The sequence below is a fragment of the Megalobrama amblycephala genome, linkage group LG13, assembly GCF_018812025.1.
Source record: "Megalobrama amblycephala isolate DHTTF-2021 linkage group LG13, ASM1881202v1, whole genome shotgun sequence".
In the NCBI taxonomy this organism is placed as follows: domain Eukaryota; kingdom Metazoa; phylum Chordata; class Actinopteri; order Cypriniformes; family Xenocyprididae; genus Megalobrama; species Megalobrama amblycephala.
In genome coordinates, this window is record NC_063056.1 from 13,362,804 (window position 1) to 13,384,765 (window position 21,962).

Consider the following 21,962-nt stretch of genomic DNA (forward strand, 5'->3'; position numbering starts at 1 on the left):
AGCTTACTTGAATTTTACTCAAATTACTCTGTGAACCTAACCAATAACAGCAGATTTTGGGGAGAAATAAAACCTTGCTGAAAAAACAAACAAACAAACAAACAAAAAAAACAAAACTTGTGCATGCCTTATATTTTAAAAAAAACAAACAAAACAAAAAAAACAGCAACTCACCTTGTGGTGATCAGGGGTGGGCATGCAAGTGTTTTCATTAATGGAAAGGTAAGTCAGCCTGCTAAGAGTTGGGCTTGAACAAGGAGACTGTGGGGAACCAGGATCTCCAGCAGCCTTCCCACTACCGGGTGAACATGGAGACATCTCCCTATTCCCAAAACACAAGGAAGTGTCAAATCATGTAATTATTTATCCATTTGTTTTAAAAAATATTTGTGGTTCAGCATATTATAGAATAACAATTATGGCTGATTACTAAACGACCATAAAAATAATGTGGTTTAGACCACAAATGTAACCACAGATATGAAACAAGTATTCAGAATTTTTTTACCCATATACACTTGGAATGGAGGCCTGGCTTGGACTGGAGTGGGTAAGAGGGGAGGTGGACGGTCTGAAATTACAATGGGTGACCTCCACAACACCAGGGGCGCCGCTCTCAGGTGAGCCTTTAATAAAAAAAAAAAAAAAAAAAAAAAAAAAAAAAAGTAAATAAAGTTGATGTCCTTGTATGATATACATGCAAATATTAGCAGAGACAAGAGATTAAATTAATGCAGTAAACACTGTCAACAAAAGTATCAAATTATGATATGCCATTAATCGCATTTAGCAATCAGCATCTCAAACTCATTTTTGGTCTTTACTCTGCAAATATTCATTCAAAGACAAGACATTATTGTGGCAGATAAGAACTTTGCAAAGATATTACAAAAACTGTCTGAAGTGAGACCTATGGGCAATTCAACTGAATTAAATTGTTAAAAAGTTAAAGCTCTATATTAAAAGTCACAATGAAATGCAAGTAGCAACAGATCTTTTCTTCCAGATCATGATTCGAATGTAAAAAAAAAAAAAAGGATTTAATAAGTAAATTGTAAGTTGGTAACTTAGTTCTATTCATCAGTTGCTGATTGGATAGAGGTAGACCTGAATGCAAGCTTGCAGTCAACTAATGGCCCCGATATACTTCAAACAAAGTTCTTTTTCATTCTTCGTTTAGGGGTAAAATGGGGGAAAAACTTCGAAAAGTGTGACCAGCGATATACTGTAAACGAACATCTGACACCGCCCACACTGCTGAGAGCGACGGTTAGGTGAATATGTAAATATGTTCTGTACACTTTCTTCTCAGTAACAAAATAAACAGAACAAAAATGAGAAAACGGCAAGCATTTTTATAGAAAGCATAAGAAAAGCGTCTGATCATAACAACATGTATGTTAGCACGAGCTCTGCAAATTAGCACTCCAGTCACATTTATTTGAATATCACTTTGTTCAATAGATTGCTTAAAAATCAAGCAGCTTTACAGTATCAAACAAAGCACAACTTCATTTTGTACTATAAAGCGGCTATCCAGTATGTTCATGTTTTCACCCGTAGAGATCTTACCTCAACGAACTCAAACACATGAAATGAATCAAAGCAGTATTCCACGCGAGTGAAGGCGGAGCCTCGGCGCACACCTCCTATTACTTTATCGTCACGGACCAATGGTAGTACGAAGGCGTTTTGCAGCTGGAGTGAACTTTTCCTGAAAGTTTGCTTTGGCAAGCCGTTTCGAACTTCCAAAAAGAACACAAAACGAACTTTGTTTTGGCCTGATTTTGTTCGAAATGACATCACATCAGTTCGTTCTTCGATTTCGTTTGAAGTATATTGGGGCCTTAAGAAATGGGTGGGATTAATGTGACTTAAATGATTGGAGAAGTCTGGCAGTTGTTACCAGAGAGAAGTCTGTTGTTTCACCAGAAGATGCAAGGTTGAATTGTTTACAATATGATCAATAACATGCATTTAGAAAATAGATGGGGTTAATTTTCACTTCATGCTAACTATAAAACCAGCACTTAAAAATAAAATACCAAATTTTTCCTGTGTTGTTGGCAGTGAATCCTGACGATCAACAGCTGCAATTTTCTCTTTTGAAACAGACTGAGCGGCTTTAGGGCTTCTGGGTGATCGCGCCTGGTTAATAACAGGTTTGTCTGTCCGGCCTCCTGTTGCCTTGGGTTTGTGTGGGGAGGTCTTCAACGACGATAGCTCTGAGCGTCCACCACTTCGAAGGCCAGGTGAGGTCTTTGGACCAAAAGCAGGAGTTGACATGGACCCGTCACCTTTCAGAGATTGGCGGTTACTTGTGGCGGAACTGCTGGCTACTTGTGGTCGAGCTGTTCCCATTTTGATCCTGGATTCAGAGACACTTTTATTGGTGGATGGTGTTGCACGATAGTCATTTTTGTTTTTCTCAAGACCAGATTTTAAATCAGCAGGTTTTGATTTAAAGGATGTGGAAGATGTTGACTGGCCAGAGCCTAAAGATCTTTTGGCAGGATGCGCAGTGGCAGTGGCAGTTGGTAAACTGCTTGACTTAGGTCGAGGAATTGCACTTCGTTTGGCATCTGACCTTGGATTTGGTGATGCAACATAAGTAGCCCCTGTTTGTTTGGATGCTTTACCTGCCAGAGCCTGACATGTTTTGTTTTCAGCTTGCTCTTTCATAACTGAATGCTCTTCATTTTTATGGGTGGTTCCATTTTCCAGAGGCACCAACTGCTGTTGAGTCTGCTTGTTAGAACTGGCTGAACTATCAGCCAACGTGAGGATGTCCAAGCAGGACTGTGAAGTAGATCCATCACTGTCGCTACTTGAGACCTCAGCCCTTTTCAGGTATTTCTCCATGTCAGGAGTAGTAAGGTCTCCCACTGATGTGGTCTTCTGCAGTTCCTCCAGTAGACCATTCTGATTTAAGGCTGCTAAAGGACTGATAATCGACTCTTCTACTTGCTGGCGGCTTTTAGAGCGGTTCCGTTTGGATAGCTCCATGATCATGGCAGCAAGCTGGGCTGGATCTGAGCTGATGGAGGCATCAGCAATTGCAGAAGCAATTGTACTGATGCTGAGCATAAGGTTGCTGCTGGAGTTGGGTGATTCTGAACTATGGCCAGATGCCTCCTTATCTTCATATTGTGCAGATATCTAATCCAAAATCAGACAAAAGGGAAAAAGAAAAAAAAGTTAACATTTTTGCCTATTTTTACAAGACTAGACATGTCTGGCAGTAGTCCAAGGCTAAATGGTTATGAATACCTGGGAAACATGCCCCTCATTTATTTGTGGTTGCACATTATTCTCATGTGCAGCTTCCACTGTGTTGGGCTCAAGAGTCTTATCTAGATCTTCTGTAGTTCACATAAAAGATATCAAATTACTTACAATCAAAAATAAATAAAATATTAAACATAACTAATGTGAGCAAAGTATGTTGTATGCACCTGGATTAAGAGTCTCATCAGCATCGCTTTGCTGAACTGTCTCAGTGTGGATGGAGCTTCCTCTGGAGAACAAATCTGAGGGCCGGAGTAATGCAACAGGTTCCCTCTTCTCAGGAGAGGTAATGAAGTATCCAAAAGATGGCTAAAAAAAACAAAAAAAAAAAACATCAAATGGTTGAATAACTGTCAGGTAAGCTTGGCTCTGGAGACTATGGAAGGGGCATCCAATTCTGATCCTAGAGAGCCACCATCCAGCAGAGATTTGCTCTAGCCCCAATTAAAACACCTGAATTAGCCAATCAGTGTCTTACTAGAAACTTCTAGGCTGCATCTGAAATCACATACTCCGAGTAAGTATTTCTTTTCAATATGTAATTATTTTGTAACTTTTTTAAAAAAAAGTATGTTTATATATAGTATGAAAAGTATGAATGCATTTAGTATGAATGTAATACAGACATACATTCTGGCTGCACGATTAATCAAAATCAAAAATTGCGATTAAACCGTTTGGCTTAGTGCGATTATGAAAACGCAAAGGCGGCATTTTTTTTTTTTTTATGCGCAGCGTGTCAGTGATGCACAGCTCCGTGATTAGTAGTAAATGCTGCTCCATCTGAAAGTACTGCGAGTTTGAGTCACTTATAACGTGCATTTAAAAAAACAAAAAACAAAACAAACAAAAAAACATGAGAAACAGCTTTCCAAACATGAGCATTTATGAACCTCACGTCCAATAAAAGACAACATTTAATAACATGTTTTTACTCCACAATAATTTCATGAGGCTTCTTACACAGAATAAGGCCCACAATATTATTTCATAGTATTCTATACAGTGATAAAGGCTATGTCGATTAGCACTGCATTATAAATATATTTTAAATCAACATGAAAATAGCCGAGAAGGCTTGAAGAACTAAGATAAACCATATATTGTCGTATGTGTTTAGATGTCATGTTTATTCAGCGACAGCAATAGTGTGATGCCCATAAGGATTTCCTGGAATGACGTGCGTTATATTTCTGCGGGAGCGCCCTCTGACTTTCAGAAGGAGCAGCATTTCCTACCTTCACTGAAAAGCTGCGCATAATAAAAAAAAAATAAATAATAAAAATAATAATTTGCAGCCTTTGCACAAAAAAAAAAAAAAAAAAAAAAAAAAAAAAACGCGATTTCGGTTTATTTTCAATCAGTCTTGCAGCCCTAAACAACATTCATCATGGTGCTTCATTGCCATTCACAAATCCTCTCCCATGGCCTCATTTGTATGTACACTTCAGTCTCTTGCCAGAAGTTGCCAGTACTTTCTGCCTACTGTTTTATGAATACTATGAAATCTGACTATTTTCAAATACTATATAGTAGGGGAGTATGCAATTTCAGACGCAAGAAGGTTGGAACTAAACTTCAGGAACATGGCCTTCCAGTAGCAGGATTGGTCAACTCCACTCTACAGCATCCCAAGCAAACTCTTGACACAAAACATCTGGTTCTAAAGTTCGCAACCGATTTGCATTGCATTAAAGATATACATTATCGAGTTCATTCATACCCTGGGAAGCGAGCCCAGGATTTTTACATTGCTGCCTCCATACTGCGTAATCTACAGAAAGGGTTTTGCTAGTGTTGTCAAAAGTACTGGTACTTCGGTACCAAGTCGGTAGTGAAATTTTGAAAATGTGACGATACCATGCATTTCTGTAGTACTGAGATTACGGGTATATTAGGTACCCACTGATAGGGCTGTGGCAGTATTTACTTGTATATGACACGAGTGAAGCACAAAGCGTGGTTTACAAAAGTAATAATAGGTTAGCAATTAAATGTGACATCGCAGCCATGGAAACATTTTGGTTCATGCAGAATGAGAGCGGTACGCGAGTCCATTAATTTAAGCTTTGTATTCGGTTTTGCGAATCGTGATTTGGTCACCTGATTAGCAGAGAATTTAACAATATTCCATTAGTTATTCCACTGAACATGGAATCTCTGTTTCTTTTCCCAAATCTTCACTCACGCAGGGGATTATAAACATTTCTTTCTTTCATTCGCATCTAGGCCTATTATATTCGCATTTTTTTACTGTGGTAAAGTAGAAAAAACACTGTAGGACAGAAACCTTTTTGCATACACGTCAATTTCTATTTAACAGTTTTTGCTTGTTATTAGACTTTATAAGGTGCATCAAGTTTATTTGTATAGCGCGTTTCACACACGCTGGTGATTTTAACTTTCACTTTTTCTGGCAGCGCTAAATCAAACATAGCCTGAATGTCTTACCCCTGCGGAGGATAAAACTCGCTCTTCAGACCTTTTACAGCAAGTGTCAGTTGCTTGTAACATCAGGAGATAACATGAAGATATTATTAAAGAAAAATGGTTACTTTCCTGCTCGTGTCCCTCATCCCTCTCAAAGCGCAGAGCAGTAGGCTATGATGCACCTTTGTGTGGAAATATAAACAAATTTTTTTTTTTTTTTTAAATAATATTTAGCTTTCTTATTATTTAGGTACCGATATTTATTTCATAGTTTTACAGACGGTAGTGTGTTGTTTCACTGACGGAATAGCTAAAATAAACACGCATGCGTTTACCCCTGTTGAAAAAAAAAAAAAAACAGCAGATGCTGGTTTGAGCTGGTCCTCTGCTGGTCCAGGACCAGTAACTGACCAGCATACCAGCTTCACAACCTACCTTAACCAGCATATGCTGTTTTTTTCCAACAGTACAAAATGGATGTTTGAGCATTTATTTTTTTTATATTTCAAAATTTATTTAATTGATGTAGCCTATATACACACACGCTCCAAATTTAATGTGTTTTTAAAATAGGCTGTATAAAATAGTAAAATTGTTACAACAGATTTTGCTCTGGTAACGAAATTGGTACGGAGAACCGTAAAATTTTCATGGTGCTGGTACCGACTACTGGAATTTTGGTACTGTGACAACACTAGGTTTTGCAATTGTAATCAAATTGCATGGCATACAGAGTATTCCAGAGTATGGCTCAACTTTGAGGTTACATTTCAGTTAGAATGCTGTCTTTTAAGCCACCTGCCAAAGTAGGTGTTTAGGACAGAGATGGAGTCCTCACCCTCTTAACATTGTCCTCTTCATTACTGCCAAGACACCCCAGAGCTTCAGAGCGCCTCTGAAAAAACTCCCCCAGTGAAATGCGCAGATAACTTTGGTTCCCAGCTTCGAGTTCAGAGGAGGCCTGGGAGGCCCTCATAAGGATGTTGCTACTTGTTGGGGCTTTCCAGGAGGTGTCTCCCAGCACTTCACTCATATTTACAGCTTGAATCTGCTCTTCCTACCAGAACACAAAAGAAAAACAAATTTTTTGGTTCCTTAATGACATCTATAGGACCTTTGTGTAAAATGGACTTTAGTTCCAGTTTGGCTGAACTCAAAAACCTAAAGAGAACCATTCATACCTGCATAAACCGGTGCTCCTTTTCAAACTCCTCCTGATCCTCAATTATCTTGTCCATTGCCTGACCTTTGGGAGGACAACATTTTATGCCGTGAAAATCAATGACAATTCAATTAAATTATTAACCCACCCAAAAATTATAAAAAGTCTCAATTTACAAATTATGTTTTTCCAAAAATGTATGACTATCTTTCACAAGTGGAAAATAACAGGAGAAACTGAATAACTGCCAAGTGGTTAAAATGACTTGCCAGCAAATTAAAATTCACTAAGCATCATTTAGTTGTTTTTGCAGATAGGTGTGAACAGTGATCATTTTTTACAATGTTGTCATCTGTATGCGCAACTTTTCAAAGATGCAAAGGAAAAACTTGTCCGTTTTTAAGTACATCGCTGTCGTGTAAATATACCCTTAGATCTTTAAAGATTAAACAGGTCATGAACACGTCAAAGCGAACAGGTCATTGCAATGCACTACGATGGATACATATCATACACCCGTTCAGAAAGACGTATGTATCAGTTTATAATGTTTACTTTGATGCGTAGACAGCCTAAAACAGATGTGGCGTGTCATGTCAAAAAGTGCGACCAAGGATGGGTTTATTATAACTGAGACGCATTCACAAGCGTCACAAGCACAGACAGTGTTAGCCTACTCAATTGTTCACTCATGGCACATTAGCCTGACTACGTCAGACTTCCTACTTCCGCTCAATTTCATTTCGCTTCTGTACTCAGTCTGATACAGCGTCAGAGCTTTGTGTTTGCCACCGGTCTGGAAACAGCCGGGCCAATCAACGAACAGAGGGCGGGCTGAGAGCCGTGACGTAGATGCTAAGCGCCGAGTTTTACATTGTAGGTTAGAGAAATCGAAAACCGAAACGACCGCGGAAATGGGAAACGAGACACGGGATGCAAACTTCGGGATGCATTAACTTCGCATAATCTGCAAAAGTCGTTTACAGCCATGTTCACTCCGGTATTTCGCTCACATCATCATGTGTTTACAACAGGTTTACAGTGGAAGTTCAATCATAGATTTGAGTTCGATGCATGATGTCTGTGCTTCGATGCGGCTGTACAGGCGGATAACATACGTCATAACTAAACGTATCTGATTGGCTTACGGGTAACCAATGATTTTAAACTTCAGACAAGCGTCCCCTAGCGAGAGAGAAAACACTTCTCTATTATGCCATTCCAGACTCTGTCTACGAAGCAAAGTGAAGTAGCAGAGTCTGGTATTACCAGGCTAATGGCACATAGCAACACGGCTAAAATTAATAATCCTAATATGTTGCACCTTTTATTGAAAGTAGCCTACTTTTACTTGAGACATTCCTTCACATGCACCTGTAATAGCTGTGTTTGGGGAGGCACGACATGTGAAAGGCACATTTGCAAGTTTGTTTGAAAATATGCTTTATTTTTGCAATTACATACTTCACCTTTAAGGATGAGAACATCACTGCATTTCACTTACTTCCAGCAAGAAAATCTTCAGACTGGAACTGTACAGCAACTTCCTCAGGCATATTGGCCTCCATTTCCTTCTCAAAGGAAGAGTAATAGGCCAAATCAGTGACCCACTTTCCCTCTTCATTCTGGTAGACCACGCTATGAGTGGCATTTGCGCCTGAGAAATATTGAACATTTAATTTCTAGATCATGATCATGTGGTTTCTTAAAGAAAAAAAAATTGTTTTAATACTTTATATTATACCAATGTCATAGAAACCACTAACATCATTGTATTAGAAATGGAAGAAAAAGCAAAATACCTTGCTGTAACTCATGCTCCACATTATCTGGTTGGTGATTCCAAATATCATTATGTTCCTCATGATTCTCATTAAAGCTCTGTGAAAGGTACCTAGCATCCAGAGACTCTCCAGGTTGATCATTACTGCTGGAGCTCTGCTCCTTGTTGAGACCTTGAGAATCCCCACAAGGCCCACCACGTAGGCCCAGGGTACCGAGATCCACAGTGTGGCCCATGTCGACCCCTTGCTCTGTTTTATTATGCGATTCCTGAAGAATCTGAGAGAGGTGGAAACTGCTCTGGGTGCCCTGAAGGATGGGGCTGACTGAGGCAGAAATGTCCTGAGGGTTGTGACCAGCACCTGCCCTCAAGTATATAGAGTCCAGGTGAACTTCTGCTGGGTTATCCATTGCATCCTGTTAAGAAGACAAGTGTTAAAGATATCATCAACCATTTTTGCTCCAGAAAACGGAAAAGGACAAAGACTTACAAGAGCCTCCTTTCGGTCCAGACTCATGCTCCAATTGACTGGGCATCGACTGGCAGGTCCAGATGCCACAGCAGTATGACCAGCCTCCCCTGTGCCAACTGGACCAACACGGTCACCCATCTGAAAAGATCCATATAAAACTAAAACACAATCTGTAATTGTGCTATGATTCGTAGGATATGCAAAAAAATAAAATAAATAAATAAAAACAGGGTTTTTCCTGCATTGAAAATATTTTGGCAGCCACCAAAATGTAATAATTTAATGATAAATTTATTTGATACTTTAATGTGATTATATCTGTCATTCTGTAGTACTGGTACCCACTGATAGCCGGCTGCGTTAAAATGGTTTTAAATTGCTTCCGTGAGCGTTTGTGTAAGAGCTCTGTGAACGGCATCAAAGGTTTCTATTTACAACGTGTTTTTGCAGAATTGTGCTTTGTAGCCAATAAAAGACATCTGTTGAGCATGTGAACGCAACAGTATGTTTGATTATAACATATGTTTTCACAAGAGTGCAGCTTTATGTACCTTGCACTGAACTGAATTGACAGCTTTAGTGTTAATAATGGCAATGATCTTGGATCGCTTTCTGTATACATCACATTTTTCATGCTGCCAACTGCACATTGCAAAGTTTCTGGATTGACAACCACATTTAAATGCACGATTGAATCTGATTGACAATGATAACCACAGCCATGGACAAAACAAAATCTGATACTGCATGTCAAACAATCTGTGCATTAAGTCTTGGAGTGTAAATGCAAAATAGCAGACCATTTTTTCTATGTAATGCGTTACTGTTAGGGCTGAAACGATTCATCGAGTTACTCGATTAACTCGATTACAAAAATTCCTCGAGGCAAAAACTCTGGCTCGAAGCCTTGTTAAATTCCTATGACGCGCACTATACGCGCAGGAATCTGATTCACACGGACCGTTGTTCAATGTTCAGGAAGCACACCATAGCGCGTGACATTTTGAATTTAGTTGGCGCGATGGCGGAGAGTAAAGATAGATATGATGTTTAGCTTTGATGTTTTTAAGTAGTAAACGTATTCAAGTTCAATTTTAAGAGAGTAAAAAAAAGAACCCCTTCACACACACACACGCATGCACTCTCGTCTCTCTCACGCGCCAGTCAGACCAATCGCGGCAATGCATCACATATGCTTAAACTTTTTATGTAGCCACGCAACAATAATTTCAGCATGCATTCACTGTATATACAAGGACGTGATGTTGTGACGCGATTTTTCGAACGGATGCTTCACCTAAAATGCACCGGAATGCAAGTGATGCAAGCCAAATGCAGCGTTCTATTGAAAATGATTGTATATAGGCTATTTCTGCCGTACCAAACTGCAATGAAGCAACTGGTCTGGTCATTCTTCCTCACACACGGCATGCTTTTTTGTTCTCAGGTGGGTAATTTGCAGAAGGTGCAATCCTTTTTTTGTAATGTTGTATTAAGAAGACAAAACTAAGGCCAAATGGCCTTTACTATTTAAGTTTGTATTCATAGTTTTACATGTTATACATGTTTTACAGTAAGTTGACCTAACTGTATTGTTATATAATTGTTGGCACTGGCACTTATAATCACTAAATGGGTAAAAATTGCAATAAATAGGCTTAGTTTTGGAGCCAAATGTTGGAGTTGGAACCAATACCTCTGTTTTTTTTAGAAATAAAAGCCAAATGCTTGATCATTTTACAGCCACACCATTTTCGCTATGCATTATTTGTTTTGGTTGTTAAAAAAAATTATCAGATTAATCGATTAATCGATCGATTAAGTGCTAGATTAATCGATTACAAAAAGAATCGATAGCTGCAGCCCTAGTTACTGTGTTGTTCATTTTATTACTATCTTTTCAAATCAGTGACTTTTTACATATAAATTTACATATTTTTAAATATAAAATAGTTCCAAGCACTTTGTTTTATGACTTGTCCTCCTGACAGTGATTATTTTTTTATTTCATGAATAAATAGTTTTAGTTAATATTACAAACTGTTTCTTTGAATTTATTTTGGATTTATGTTCAGTATTGGGCTCGCAGTTCACATGGGTAGGGTACTTTGTACTGTGTGTAGATGGCCATGTTCGCCCGCCACTACTGAAGACCAATTTTGATCCAGGAAAAACCCTGGCAATAATAAAAACAAAAACAATACATTGTTTTCTCTTTAAAACTTTTAATGGGGCGCAGATATGTATGGTTTTAATGTAGTTAGCCATGTTTTGTTAGCTTAGTGTAACTTAAAAATGGGAAGCTTAGAAAGACACATTTCCAAAGTAACTTCCTGAAAACTAAGTGGCATTTTCCTGTTGTTTACAAACATACAATTTTACATTGATCATTATTATTGCTTACACACCACTAACTTTACCTGGCCATGCATAATCATGCCTGATCTGCTTAGCAAAGACTGAAGCTGATCATCATCTCTGGTCTCTCCGCTCCCACCCACGATGCCCAGGCCACGCAGCACATCATAGGTGCTTTGGACGGTGGTGGGAGGCAAAGGATTGGTAGATACACCTCCATCATTTCCCTCCTCATCACTCCCACTGCTCCCATCTCCTCCTCCTCCATCACCTGACCCCACAGAGAAACACAGAGATGAACTTTCTGCGATATTGTTTGACAAACTTAGCATTTTTAATTTAATAAATAGCCCTTTACCAGCAATAGGCGAGTTGATGACCTGTCCTTCTGCTGAGCAGCGGTGCTCAATGCCTGTCCTGGTGTCAGTGTTCCTCCCTGCAGTCTGCAACTCATCATCAGAGCTCCCTCCTTCCAACCCTGGTCGAAAATGAGGTCGATGGCTCTCCCCAACCTAATCATATAGAAAAATTTGATACTGAATTACTGCATTCAATCTGGCCAAAAAAAAAAAAAAAAAAAAAAAAAAAAATCAGATATTGCGAGCAGAAAGGAGTCCAAGACAAACCGGTTGTCTGGAGGTACTGGGTAGGAGGAATCTTGCTCTGCTCCGGTTCTGTAAAGCCTCTAGCTCATCCTCTGTATCTTCATCACTTGCAGGACAAGAATCCATACCTGTGGCTGCCAGACGTACATCAGGCATGTGAAATTCCCTCTGTGGTGTGACACCGCAAGAGCAAACATTAGCCGAACAGTTTCAGAAGAGAGAGAAATCGAATACATATTGATAAAAGATTAGAAAGACTAACATTTTTTTTGGAATATGCTTATGAATATGCTTATGTCAAACATTGGCAACCATACCAGAAGCATGTATTAAAGAAGTAAATGAGGTCAATTTTGATTTAATTTTAAGACAATTAGCCCATACTTGGTCGTAGTCATCATTGAAGCTGTGTCTGTTCCTTTCTGGTTCAGTAGAGGTGGGTTGAGATGAACTGGACGGCAACTCCTACAACAGGAACAGATTGTCTCATTAAAAAGATGAAGAAAAAAAAGGGTAAGCTTTTGTAAAGAACCAGTAAAAGAGAGAACTCACAACAGGGATTTCTTGTCCTTCCACATGGCCTCTCTGCATTGCAGGTGGCATCAACTTGTTGAAGTACAGCTCCAGTTCCTCATCATGGAGTTGGTTCACATCAATATCATCATCTAGAGGACAAAAAAAAAAAAAAAAAAAAAAAGTAACTATCAATTCTTGCCTTGTTTATATTGATCCTTTAGAGCTCTTTAAAACATAACTTAATTTCTTAACCAACCAGTGATATCACTGTCCATGCTGTCCAGAGACATCAGTTTCTCATTGGCCAGGAAGCTGGCGATGCTGCCACTGCACCCTTCACTGTCTGCCCCTTCACTGGCAGAGACCTCCTCTTCCTCCATCATCACTGGAAGCACTGTGGTCTAAGAAGAACGAAAGCCTACTGCATCATATTGATACGCAAATGCCTCTAAATTAACAACATGATCAAAACTCTGCTCAAAAATCTGTTGAGCACAATCTACTACATGCCTTCTGTCATCTGATTGATAGCGATTATGGTAAAAATTATAGAAAAAAACTATTAGAATAATTCTAAAAACTTTCCCCTTCAGGTTTTATATTGTTATATGTATATTTCAAGATAAACACTTACTAGACTGAAGCAACTTAGGTTTACTTGATTATCCATCATTTAGTAAAATCATGTTAAAATATGAGTATCAAATATGATGAATCAGGCTTCTGAGGAAACGTTTATTTGTACATCTGTCAATCATCATTATCGCATTGCATTATGTGTTTTGGGCCCACAAAAAAAAAAAAAAAAAAAAAAAGAGCTTTGATCAAAAACTAAGCATTTAAATATCATGTTACTAATACATAATGTTAGAGTATAGAGTGACTGATATTTATACAGGATTTTGCAGCATTGAGCTTTGTAGTCAATCACAGACATATCTGTTGAGCTCATGAATGCAATGGCCAATCAGATGCACTGAAGTTAGTCAGAATCTGTTCAACACCGCTCAACTGAATCCGACTGACAGTAATAACCATAGCAAATGAAAATTGGAGTGTAAATGCAAAAAAAAAAAAAAAAAACAGACCTGCCACTTTTTCTATGTAATGTGTTACTTTGTAGTTCATTACTAACTTTTCAAATCAGTCACAGAGTCACTCAGTGACTTTTTACATATAAATGTAAAGATTTTTAAATATAAAAAAAGTTCTAAGTACTTTGTTTTATGATCTGTCCTGACAGTGATTTTTTTTTTTTATTTCATGAATAAATAGGAAGTTATTACAAACTGTTTCTTTGCACCAAATTGCACATTTTATGCTCAGTTTAGGCCTTTGAGTAAAACTGGTGTTTTTTCCTTCCTCAAACATGAGCTCCATATTCTTCTACGTCATATTATGTGAGCCATAAAAGCCTGATGTATCAAATATGACACTCAAATACATGTATGAAACTTTATAAATGTTCAATAAACAGTTCTTAATTATTAATGTTATAGTTATTATTTCATATATCTGTTATTTGGTAGCAAAAGACCACTCAAAAGCATAAAACGTAAGTGTCAATGAAAACAAAAAATAAGGTACCTGAGCTGCCACTGTTTCTTTGTCTCCAATATGAGAGAATGAGAGCAGACCAGTTGAGATGTCTAATGAAAGGAGAAGAACAACATTCAAAATACTTTTCTTAGCTTAAACCCCACTATTTTGCAAATTATTTGTCAATCATGCATCAATTAGATATTATTAGCCCTCCCATTAAATTTAAGACAAGTTATTAACTAAAACTAAAAAGAAAACAGGAGATTACGAACCTGTAGTCCGAAGAGGAACAGAACCTGACACAAGAGGTGGAGCCACCCTTCCTGATGTTTTGGAAACAGAAGCAGATTCTGTTTCATCTAAATTAACATTCACCAGTAGGTCAGAGAAGCGATTCACAGGAATAAAGTCATCCATATTGTCTCTATAAAAAAATAAAAATAAAATAAAAATAAAAAAAAGAGAGAGAGAAACTAATGTCTTCAATGTTTCATAAGTGGCTAACAGTGGATACAATATTGATATATACAGTTCTACATAATACAACTTAATGAAGACAAATGAGACAGTGTTGTAAAATGAAAAAGCTTTTTACACAACATTAAAAACATGTATATAAAAAAAAAAAAAAAAAAAAAAAAAAAAGGGAAACGAGAAGGAAACGAGCAATGCTGTCAATTCTGAAATAGACACCATTCAGTCAATGCCAATAATCTTAAAACTGCCAAATATAAATAACTGATGGTCACACTGATTTGTAAACAACTTTCTGGCACAAATGGAAAATAAAAACTAAAATTAACACTTACAAATCTTCTTTGAGGCTAAGAACAAATTTTTCCCTGCCTCCATCTGACCCCTGGGAATGCATGAGTGAAAACTGTCCATCCTCTAAATATGATGCTTGGACATCAGTAACTCTGAAAGGGACAAATGAACTCAAATGACAATACTACTAATAAACACAAAGATGATTTATAAGTTTTGCATCAATATGATAACATGTGCCCTAAACCTACATGAGTCCAGACCATAAAACTGTATTTTGACCCACCCACTCATCCTGGGTGGAAAACTACACGAAGACCTTTAAGTTTCTGTGACAACAGGTTTACAAACATGTCTCAATATAAATCTAATGAAATGCTATAATCATCCGTCCACAAATGTGTTTTGGAAATAAATAAATGTGATAAAGCATAACTGGCACACATTGCATTCCTAAATGCATGTTAAACTCAGTGCATGCAGAGATTGAGGGCCGGTCCCAATACCCTCACTTGCACTCTTTGCACTCGTCTACTTGGCATATTTCCTGTATTTGGCCCTAGTGTTCAAGTTAGAGTTGTCAAAAGTACTGACTTCGTTACCCATCAGTACTGAAATTTTAAAAATGTGACGCTTTGAGCGCTGTGGAGCGGATTCGTAAACACCTCTGATTGGCCATTGTGCTGACACGCTCATCGTATACGTCTGTGATTGGCTACAATGATCAATGCACAAGAGCGTTTGAAAGCACACGGAAGTGTTTGAATTTGAAAGTGTTTTGAACGCGGGAGCGTTTGAAAGCAGCCATCTATCAGCGGACTGGTCCATGATATCCGTGCCTTCTTTCAAACGCACCTGTGTGTATCTGTGTAAGCATTTGGTGAAGAGCATCACTGATGATTATTTACTATGTTTTTACAGTGTTGATCATTAAAGCCAATCACAGACATGTCCGATGAGCCGTGAACACAATGGCCAATCAGAGGTGTTTACAAATCCGCTCCACAGCGATTAAAGCGTCACATTTTTAAAATTTCAGTTTTAAAATTAAATTTTGATTTTCACAATACACTCAACAGCACTTTTTTTCTCACAATTGCACGTTTATATCTTGCAATTCTGACTATTTCTCGCAATTGTGAGTTGAGAAAAAAAAGTCAGAATTGCAAGATGTAAACTCACAACTCTGAGAAAAAAAAAAAGCCAGAGTTGTGAGATAAAAAGTTGCAGTTACCTTTTTTTTTTTTTTTTTTTTTTTTTCAATTTTTTATTCAGTTTCCATGTGTGTCTCATATGAATTTTTTTTCTCAAAATTGCTAGTTTATGAGTCAGAATTGTGAGGAAGTCAGAACTGCAAGAATTGCTTGCATTTGTGAGAAAAAAAGTCAGAAGAGTAAGATAAAGCTGTAGTTATTTTTATTTTATTTTATTTATTTTTTTTATTCAGTGGCAGAAACAAGCTTCCATAGACACAAGATTGAGTTCACGAGAACAAGTCGAGATTTTTTCCACAGTATTTAAGAAATCCTCAATGACGAAATACATGACTAGAATAATAGTCTGCAGGTGATTTTAAAATATTTTAACTAATGATCTTGTAAAGAATGTCATTTCAGTTCTACTTTGAGTATGAATTATACGCAGTAAAAGACAACAATACTCAAGCACTGTAAAAGGCTTTGCCACAAACTCGACTGGCTGGCTTCTCTCCTATGTGATTTAATATGAGTCTCTTCAGACCTTAGAACTGTACATGATTTATGAGCAGGGTATCTGCAGATATGAACAAGTTAAATTTAAGACTTTTTAAGACCTTTTTAATACCACCTTACATGAAATTTAAGACCAAACCTGCGATGGAAACACACACACACACACACACACACACACACACACACACATATTATATTATATACATACGTGTTGGATACATACATATATACATATACACACATATACATACATACATACATACATATCAGGCATGTGATTAGCTAGAGATAAAAAAGTAGGAAAGTCTCACTCCGACCACGCACCCGAACCACGTCCCGGGAAAGTCACCTTTTTTTTTTTTTCTTTTTCAAATATATATTTTATCACAATAAAAGCTATGTCATATATTTTAATAATACATACTATTGTTCTGTAAAAAATAAAAAGGAGCATTTAATAATTACGACAATAATTAATATAATATAATATAATATACTAAATGTATTAATAGAATTGTTAATATTAAAGTACCTGTGAAATGTTTGAAACAATTATTGATTTTAAAATAAGTCCCTTCTGCTCACCAGGGCCGCATTTATTTGATCAGTAAAATACAGTAAAAACAGCAACATTGTGAAATATTCTTACAAATAAAAAAAAGTTTTCTATATTTTATAAAATGTAATTTATTCCTGTGATCATTTTCAGCATCATTACTCCAGTCTTCAGTGTCACATCATGATCCCTCAGAAATCATTACAATTTGATTTGATGCTTAAGAAACATTTCTGATTATTATCAATGTTGAAAAGTTGTGCTGCTTCATATTTTTGTGGAAATTGTGATATTTGTTAGTTTTCTTTGAAAAATAGGAAGTTCAATGAAAAGCATTTATTTGAAATTATATTACATGTATTTATCAAATATATTATTTATGAAGTATTAAATAGAAATATTCTGTAACATTTTAATTGTCTTCACTCTTCACTCACTTTATCACTTTAAAGTATGATGAATTTCTGACGAAGTATTAATTTTTCTATTTTTTAAATCTTACCACAAATGTTTAAATTGGATTTCCACAAAAATTAAGCAGCAAGAACTGCGTTTTAACATTAATATAAATAGTATAATATAGTATAGTATAATATAATATAAAAATCAGCATTTCTGAATAATCATGTGACACTGAAACTTCTCTTTGTAAACAACAGAATTATAAACGATTCTAATGACTAATATTGCGTTCCCAAATCCAAATTTAAACGTCACAAACAAAGTAGCATTTACAGTTGATCGAAAATGAAAACACTACTGCTACAGCAAGCATGCAGCGCGTCAGACTATTATTTATATAATTACATCACAGCCGTTGCAAATTATATATTAAATTCTCACCACCATTCATAAAAAAGTTACCGAACACGTTTCAGCGCTGATTCTACTCGCATTTGGCGCGTTGAACCATTTGAACTCTTTTAGGGACCGTTCATATGTCGCGTCTAAAAACGCATGGAAAACGCGTCGGCGCCGCTTTCTCCTTTCCAAAGCGCTCGGGCGCTGCGGTGGCGTCTGCCGTTACTAAGCAACCATGAGCTGCGCTTTCCATGACGAGTTTGTTTCCGCAAAGGATATATGGATTTCCAGCACCGAAAATCACTTGCAGTAGCTTTGCCACAGCAGATTTATTTAAAAATGTGTATCCGTGTACAGCTCTGATCAGATATTCCTACATCTTTGCTGACCTTTGTCCTGCAGATGGCGCCGCTGGACCGTATTAGAAAACATAAAACATTTTTGCGGTAATGCAACGAAAAATATTTAAGACCTATCGAATCTGAATTTAAGACTTTTTAAGGCCTTTTATTAGGAAAAATATATTTAAGACTTTTTAAGGACCCGCGGATACCCTGTATGAGCTTCTACAACTTTTGACCTCCTAACTGAACTCCTTTTCACTCTGTGAATAAGGAGCGGCGGTGCTGAGCGCGCATTTTACAATACAAGACATTTGTCAGACGCTTAGGCTCTGTGTGCAACGAATCCTCCGCCATGGTCTTGTCAGTCATCTCGCCACGTGATCAGTGAACTCTGATTCCTGCTGCACTACGTATGACTCTGCAGCTCGTGTTGGATGCAGTATTTATTATAAACAATTTATCCATGCACATCATAATTAAAAAACAAAAAACATTCATGTATAAACTTTAATCAGAATAACTTCTCTGTTGATGCGTTCACTGGCGCAAGGGCGGGACAACCTGTCACTCACTCGGTCACAGCAACAGCAAACCACAACCATCAAATCAATTCCCGATGGAAAAAGTCAAGACCTGCCCTATTTTTTCTTTTTCTTTTTCAAATAGCGGTTTTGGATTTGAGTGGATAAATGTCACAATAAAAAAATAAAAGACTATTGCATCTTCTGTTTCATACGACATTATTTAAATCCTAGCCTCTTACAATATGATAAGCGCACAAAGCCATATTGTGATTTTGATTTCAGTTTGATTACACAAAGATGGCCACTGTGGTTAAACAAAGTAAAATAAAAAACTGATGGTTTTACATTACCAATGCAGGTAATCACTCAAAAAATTAAAAAATGATCTAGCAACCAAGTTTACAATTTTTAGACCACTTGAGATGGACCCCTTTTTAACACAAAAGGGAAACTAAGTCAGTCAACATTCTCACCAAGTTAGGACAGACACACAGTCACAATATTCATGAGATTACATGCAGTAGTCTCCCACCTGTTGTCTACTGGAGGTCTAATTTTAGCCACAGTAGAGGCTGCCATGGGCATCCCGAGTGTAGAGCCCAGTGTCACGTTGCCTAGAGTGGTGCGGCCACTACTGCCCAGCGAGGCGTTTGAAAGGAAGCTGGGAAATGGCTCATCCTCAATGTTTTGGAAGTTCTCCATGTCTGTGTGACTCATTGACACAGGGCTTCAGCACATGAGGAGTGACTGCAAAAAAAAAAAAAAAGAAGTGCATATTTCAGGCATGCATGGTGAACTTGTGAGTTCCCATAGGGAACCAGTGGTAAATGATAGTCATACTGTGCATATTTGTTTAGTGGATATGTAGACTGCCATCAACTAAAGACAAGGCTGTTATTTCTCAGTGTCAAATCACATGTTTTGTAACTCATATTGTTACACAGATAGAGCTGACATCTGCTGATATGGCAGCTAGCTTCTGCTGCATTTAGCTCTTTATCATTACTGGACAATGCCAAATCACATTTTAATAGATTAAATCAAATAAATATAAATTATATTTAGCAACATCGTAAACTTGACTGTCTCTTTCTATACTTCAGATTTGCCTTTTCATGTGATGTTTGTAGTCATAAGACTAGCTTTATCAGTTCAATAACCAACAACTTTAACTGCACATCAAACTGTGCTGCAAGTTTCTGAACGCAGAAATACAGTATTTGCAGGTGGACTGAATAAAAACTACATAAGGATAAAGGTCTGTTTCAAATAAACGCCGTTCAGAGAAGACTAACGTTAGCTGTGAAGGCCAGGATACAAACACTTCAACCATGTAACTCAAACAGTTAAACAAAGGCAAAAAAGTGACACTTAAAATGTCACTTAAACAGAAACGACGCTTTTTTCGGGCTTAGGTTTACTTTCGTAGTTGTTGGTGGAAAACTAAACCGTGACAACAACCCTGAGAAAGATTTGCAACAGCTGAGAGGAATCTCTTCGATGAGAACTTACCATGAGGAGAAAAGCTGGCACTTGTGCCTTCTAAATGAAGTTAATTCAGCTACTTCATACAAATACAGCACCAATAATCCGAATAATAAGAAGAAACGCTGCCTTTATAGCGGCCTACCCGCTCTCTAAGAAGAGTTTGTCGAAGTATAAAGATGAAGTGAAGCCATTACAGGAGAATCCCGCCTCTAGGTTTCTCTTTGCATGGGCGGGGCTTCGACATAACGGCGATTTTCATTGGAGAATCTTATCTGACTGAATTCAAGGAGTGGCGTAATCTTCTGTCAATCATCCTGTTGGCGTTTTGAATGAAGAAGCTGTTTGTTCCAAACATTAATAATACAAATGGGTTGTAAATAGTGTTGTTAAATGTATACTTTACACTTAGTAACTGATAGTACAGCAGATAATTTCTGAATGCATGAGGACTTTAATCTTACAGTCAAAGAAATAAAATCCTATTTTTTTTTTTTTTTTTAATAATTAAATTTCGTAATTTAAAAAGACGTTCCTTATAAACTAATACGAACGAGATGGTGAAATGGGAAGTGAATCTCTAGAGCAGATCCACACAGAGCAGCTGAGACTGAGCAGCTGTGTTGGGACCCAGAAGCTGAAGCTTTACGACTGACAGTTGCTTACTAAACTCGTTCACAGTAATTCACCAAAGGGTATATTTAAATAACCTGAAAAATGAAGACTGGAAACAAATACTGTCATATAAAGACATTAACAAAATTCCTGAGTACAGGACAAGATATCTGCACATCATACACCATAAAAGAGTTGAAGATATTTCTTTGGATCACTTAAATATAGGACGTTTTAATGTCATAATTTAAAAAACTGAATGTGATCTAGCATTGTTAGACTTTGATGCTAAGAACATTTTAGGCCATAACAGGCCAGTCACCTGATCAGTGGTTTTTCCCCCTGTGTAAACTATTTCACAAATGTAAAAATCAACTCCTGTTTAAGTTTTAAAACTATGGCATTTAATACAACTTTCCCTTTCTTAACTTAGATTTTAAAAATGAACAGATAGGCCTGGTTTCACAGACAGTTCTTAGACTAAGCCAGGATTAGGCCTTAGTTTAATTAGGACATTTACCCCCGGTTTTACAGACAAGGCTTAAGCTAGTCCTAGACTAAAATGCATGTTTGAGCTGTTTTAACTGAAAGCAACTTGCGCTGACATATCTTAAAATAAGTCAGTGCCATTGTTTTGTCTCAAGATGCACATCAGTAATGTTTTTTTTTCCTAGTGTATGTTTATAAAAACTACTTTAATATCCTAATTGAACTAAGGCCTAATCCTGACTTAGTCTAAGCCCTGTCTGTGAAACCGGGCCTTACATTGCTTTTATAAACATGCCTTAAAAAACATTACTGGTGTGTTTTAAGATACGTCAGTGCAAGTTGCTTTGAATTAAAACAGCTCACACATGCATTTTTGACTGGGACTAGGCTTAAGCCTTGTCTGTGAAACCAGGGGATAGATACATGAAATGTAATTATAAGAAAATCAAGAAACAAATAACTTCTAAATAGTTAATTTCTTTTTATTAAATTTAAACATGAATTTTTTTCCC

The 21,962-nt window shown here is 37.2% G+C and overlaps 1 protein-coding gene across 4 annotated transcripts in view; it reads right to left on the minus strand.

Annotated features, from left to right (window-relative positions):
* cep192 (centrosomal protein 192) overlaps positions 1 to 20,617 on the minus strand; it is a 37,583-nt gene extending 16,966 nt beyond the window's left edge. For 2 of the 4 annotated variants that reach the window (XM_048153524.1, XM_048153522.1), the window contains exons 1-21: positions 20,374 to 20,583; positions 19,394 to 19,608; positions 14,966 to 15,076; positions 14,429 to 14,580; positions 14,202 to 14,263; positions 12,871 to 13,015; positions 12,651 to 12,763; positions 12,483 to 12,563; positions 12,120 to 12,266; positions 11,852 to 12,005; positions 11,556 to 11,764; positions 9,154 to 9,273; positions 8,683 to 9,079; positions 8,385 to 8,537; positions 6,900 to 6,964; positions 6,557 to 6,775; positions 3,456 to 3,597; positions 3,271 to 3,362; positions 2,046 to 3,159; positions 509 to 626; positions 175 to 322 (exon numbers count right to left, since the gene is read on the minus strand). In XM_048153524.1, coding sequence (XP_048009481.1) covers positions 175 to 322; positions 509 to 626; positions 2,046 to 3,159; positions 3,271 to 3,362; positions 3,456 to 3,597; positions 6,557 to 6,775; positions 6,900 to 6,964; positions 8,385 to 8,537; positions 8,683 to 9,079; positions 9,154 to 9,273; positions 11,556 to 11,764; positions 11,852 to 12,005; positions 12,120 to 12,266; positions 12,483 to 12,563; positions 12,651 to 12,763; positions 12,871 to 13,015; positions 14,202 to 14,263; positions 14,429 to 14,580; positions 14,966 to 15,076; positions 19,394 to 19,578 — 3,927 coding nt within the window. In that variant the 5' untranslated portion in view covers positions 19,579 to 19,608; positions 20,374 to 20,583. Of the gene's footprint in view, positions 1 to 174; positions 323 to 508; positions 627 to 2,045; positions 3,160 to 3,270; positions 3,363 to 3,455; positions 3,598 to 6,556; positions 6,776 to 6,899; positions 6,965 to 8,384; positions 8,538 to 8,682; positions 9,080 to 9,153; positions 9,274 to 11,555; positions 11,765 to 11,851; positions 12,006 to 12,119; positions 12,267 to 12,482; positions 12,564 to 12,650; positions 12,764 to 12,870; positions 13,016 to 14,201; positions 14,264 to 14,428; positions 14,581 to 14,965; positions 15,077 to 19,393; positions 19,609 to 20,373 lie in introns of all 4 variants that reach the window. The other 2 variants (XM_048153523.1, XM_048153525.1) reach the window with 2 other exon arrangements.
* Positions 20,618 to 21,962: the final 1,345 nt, after the last annotated feature.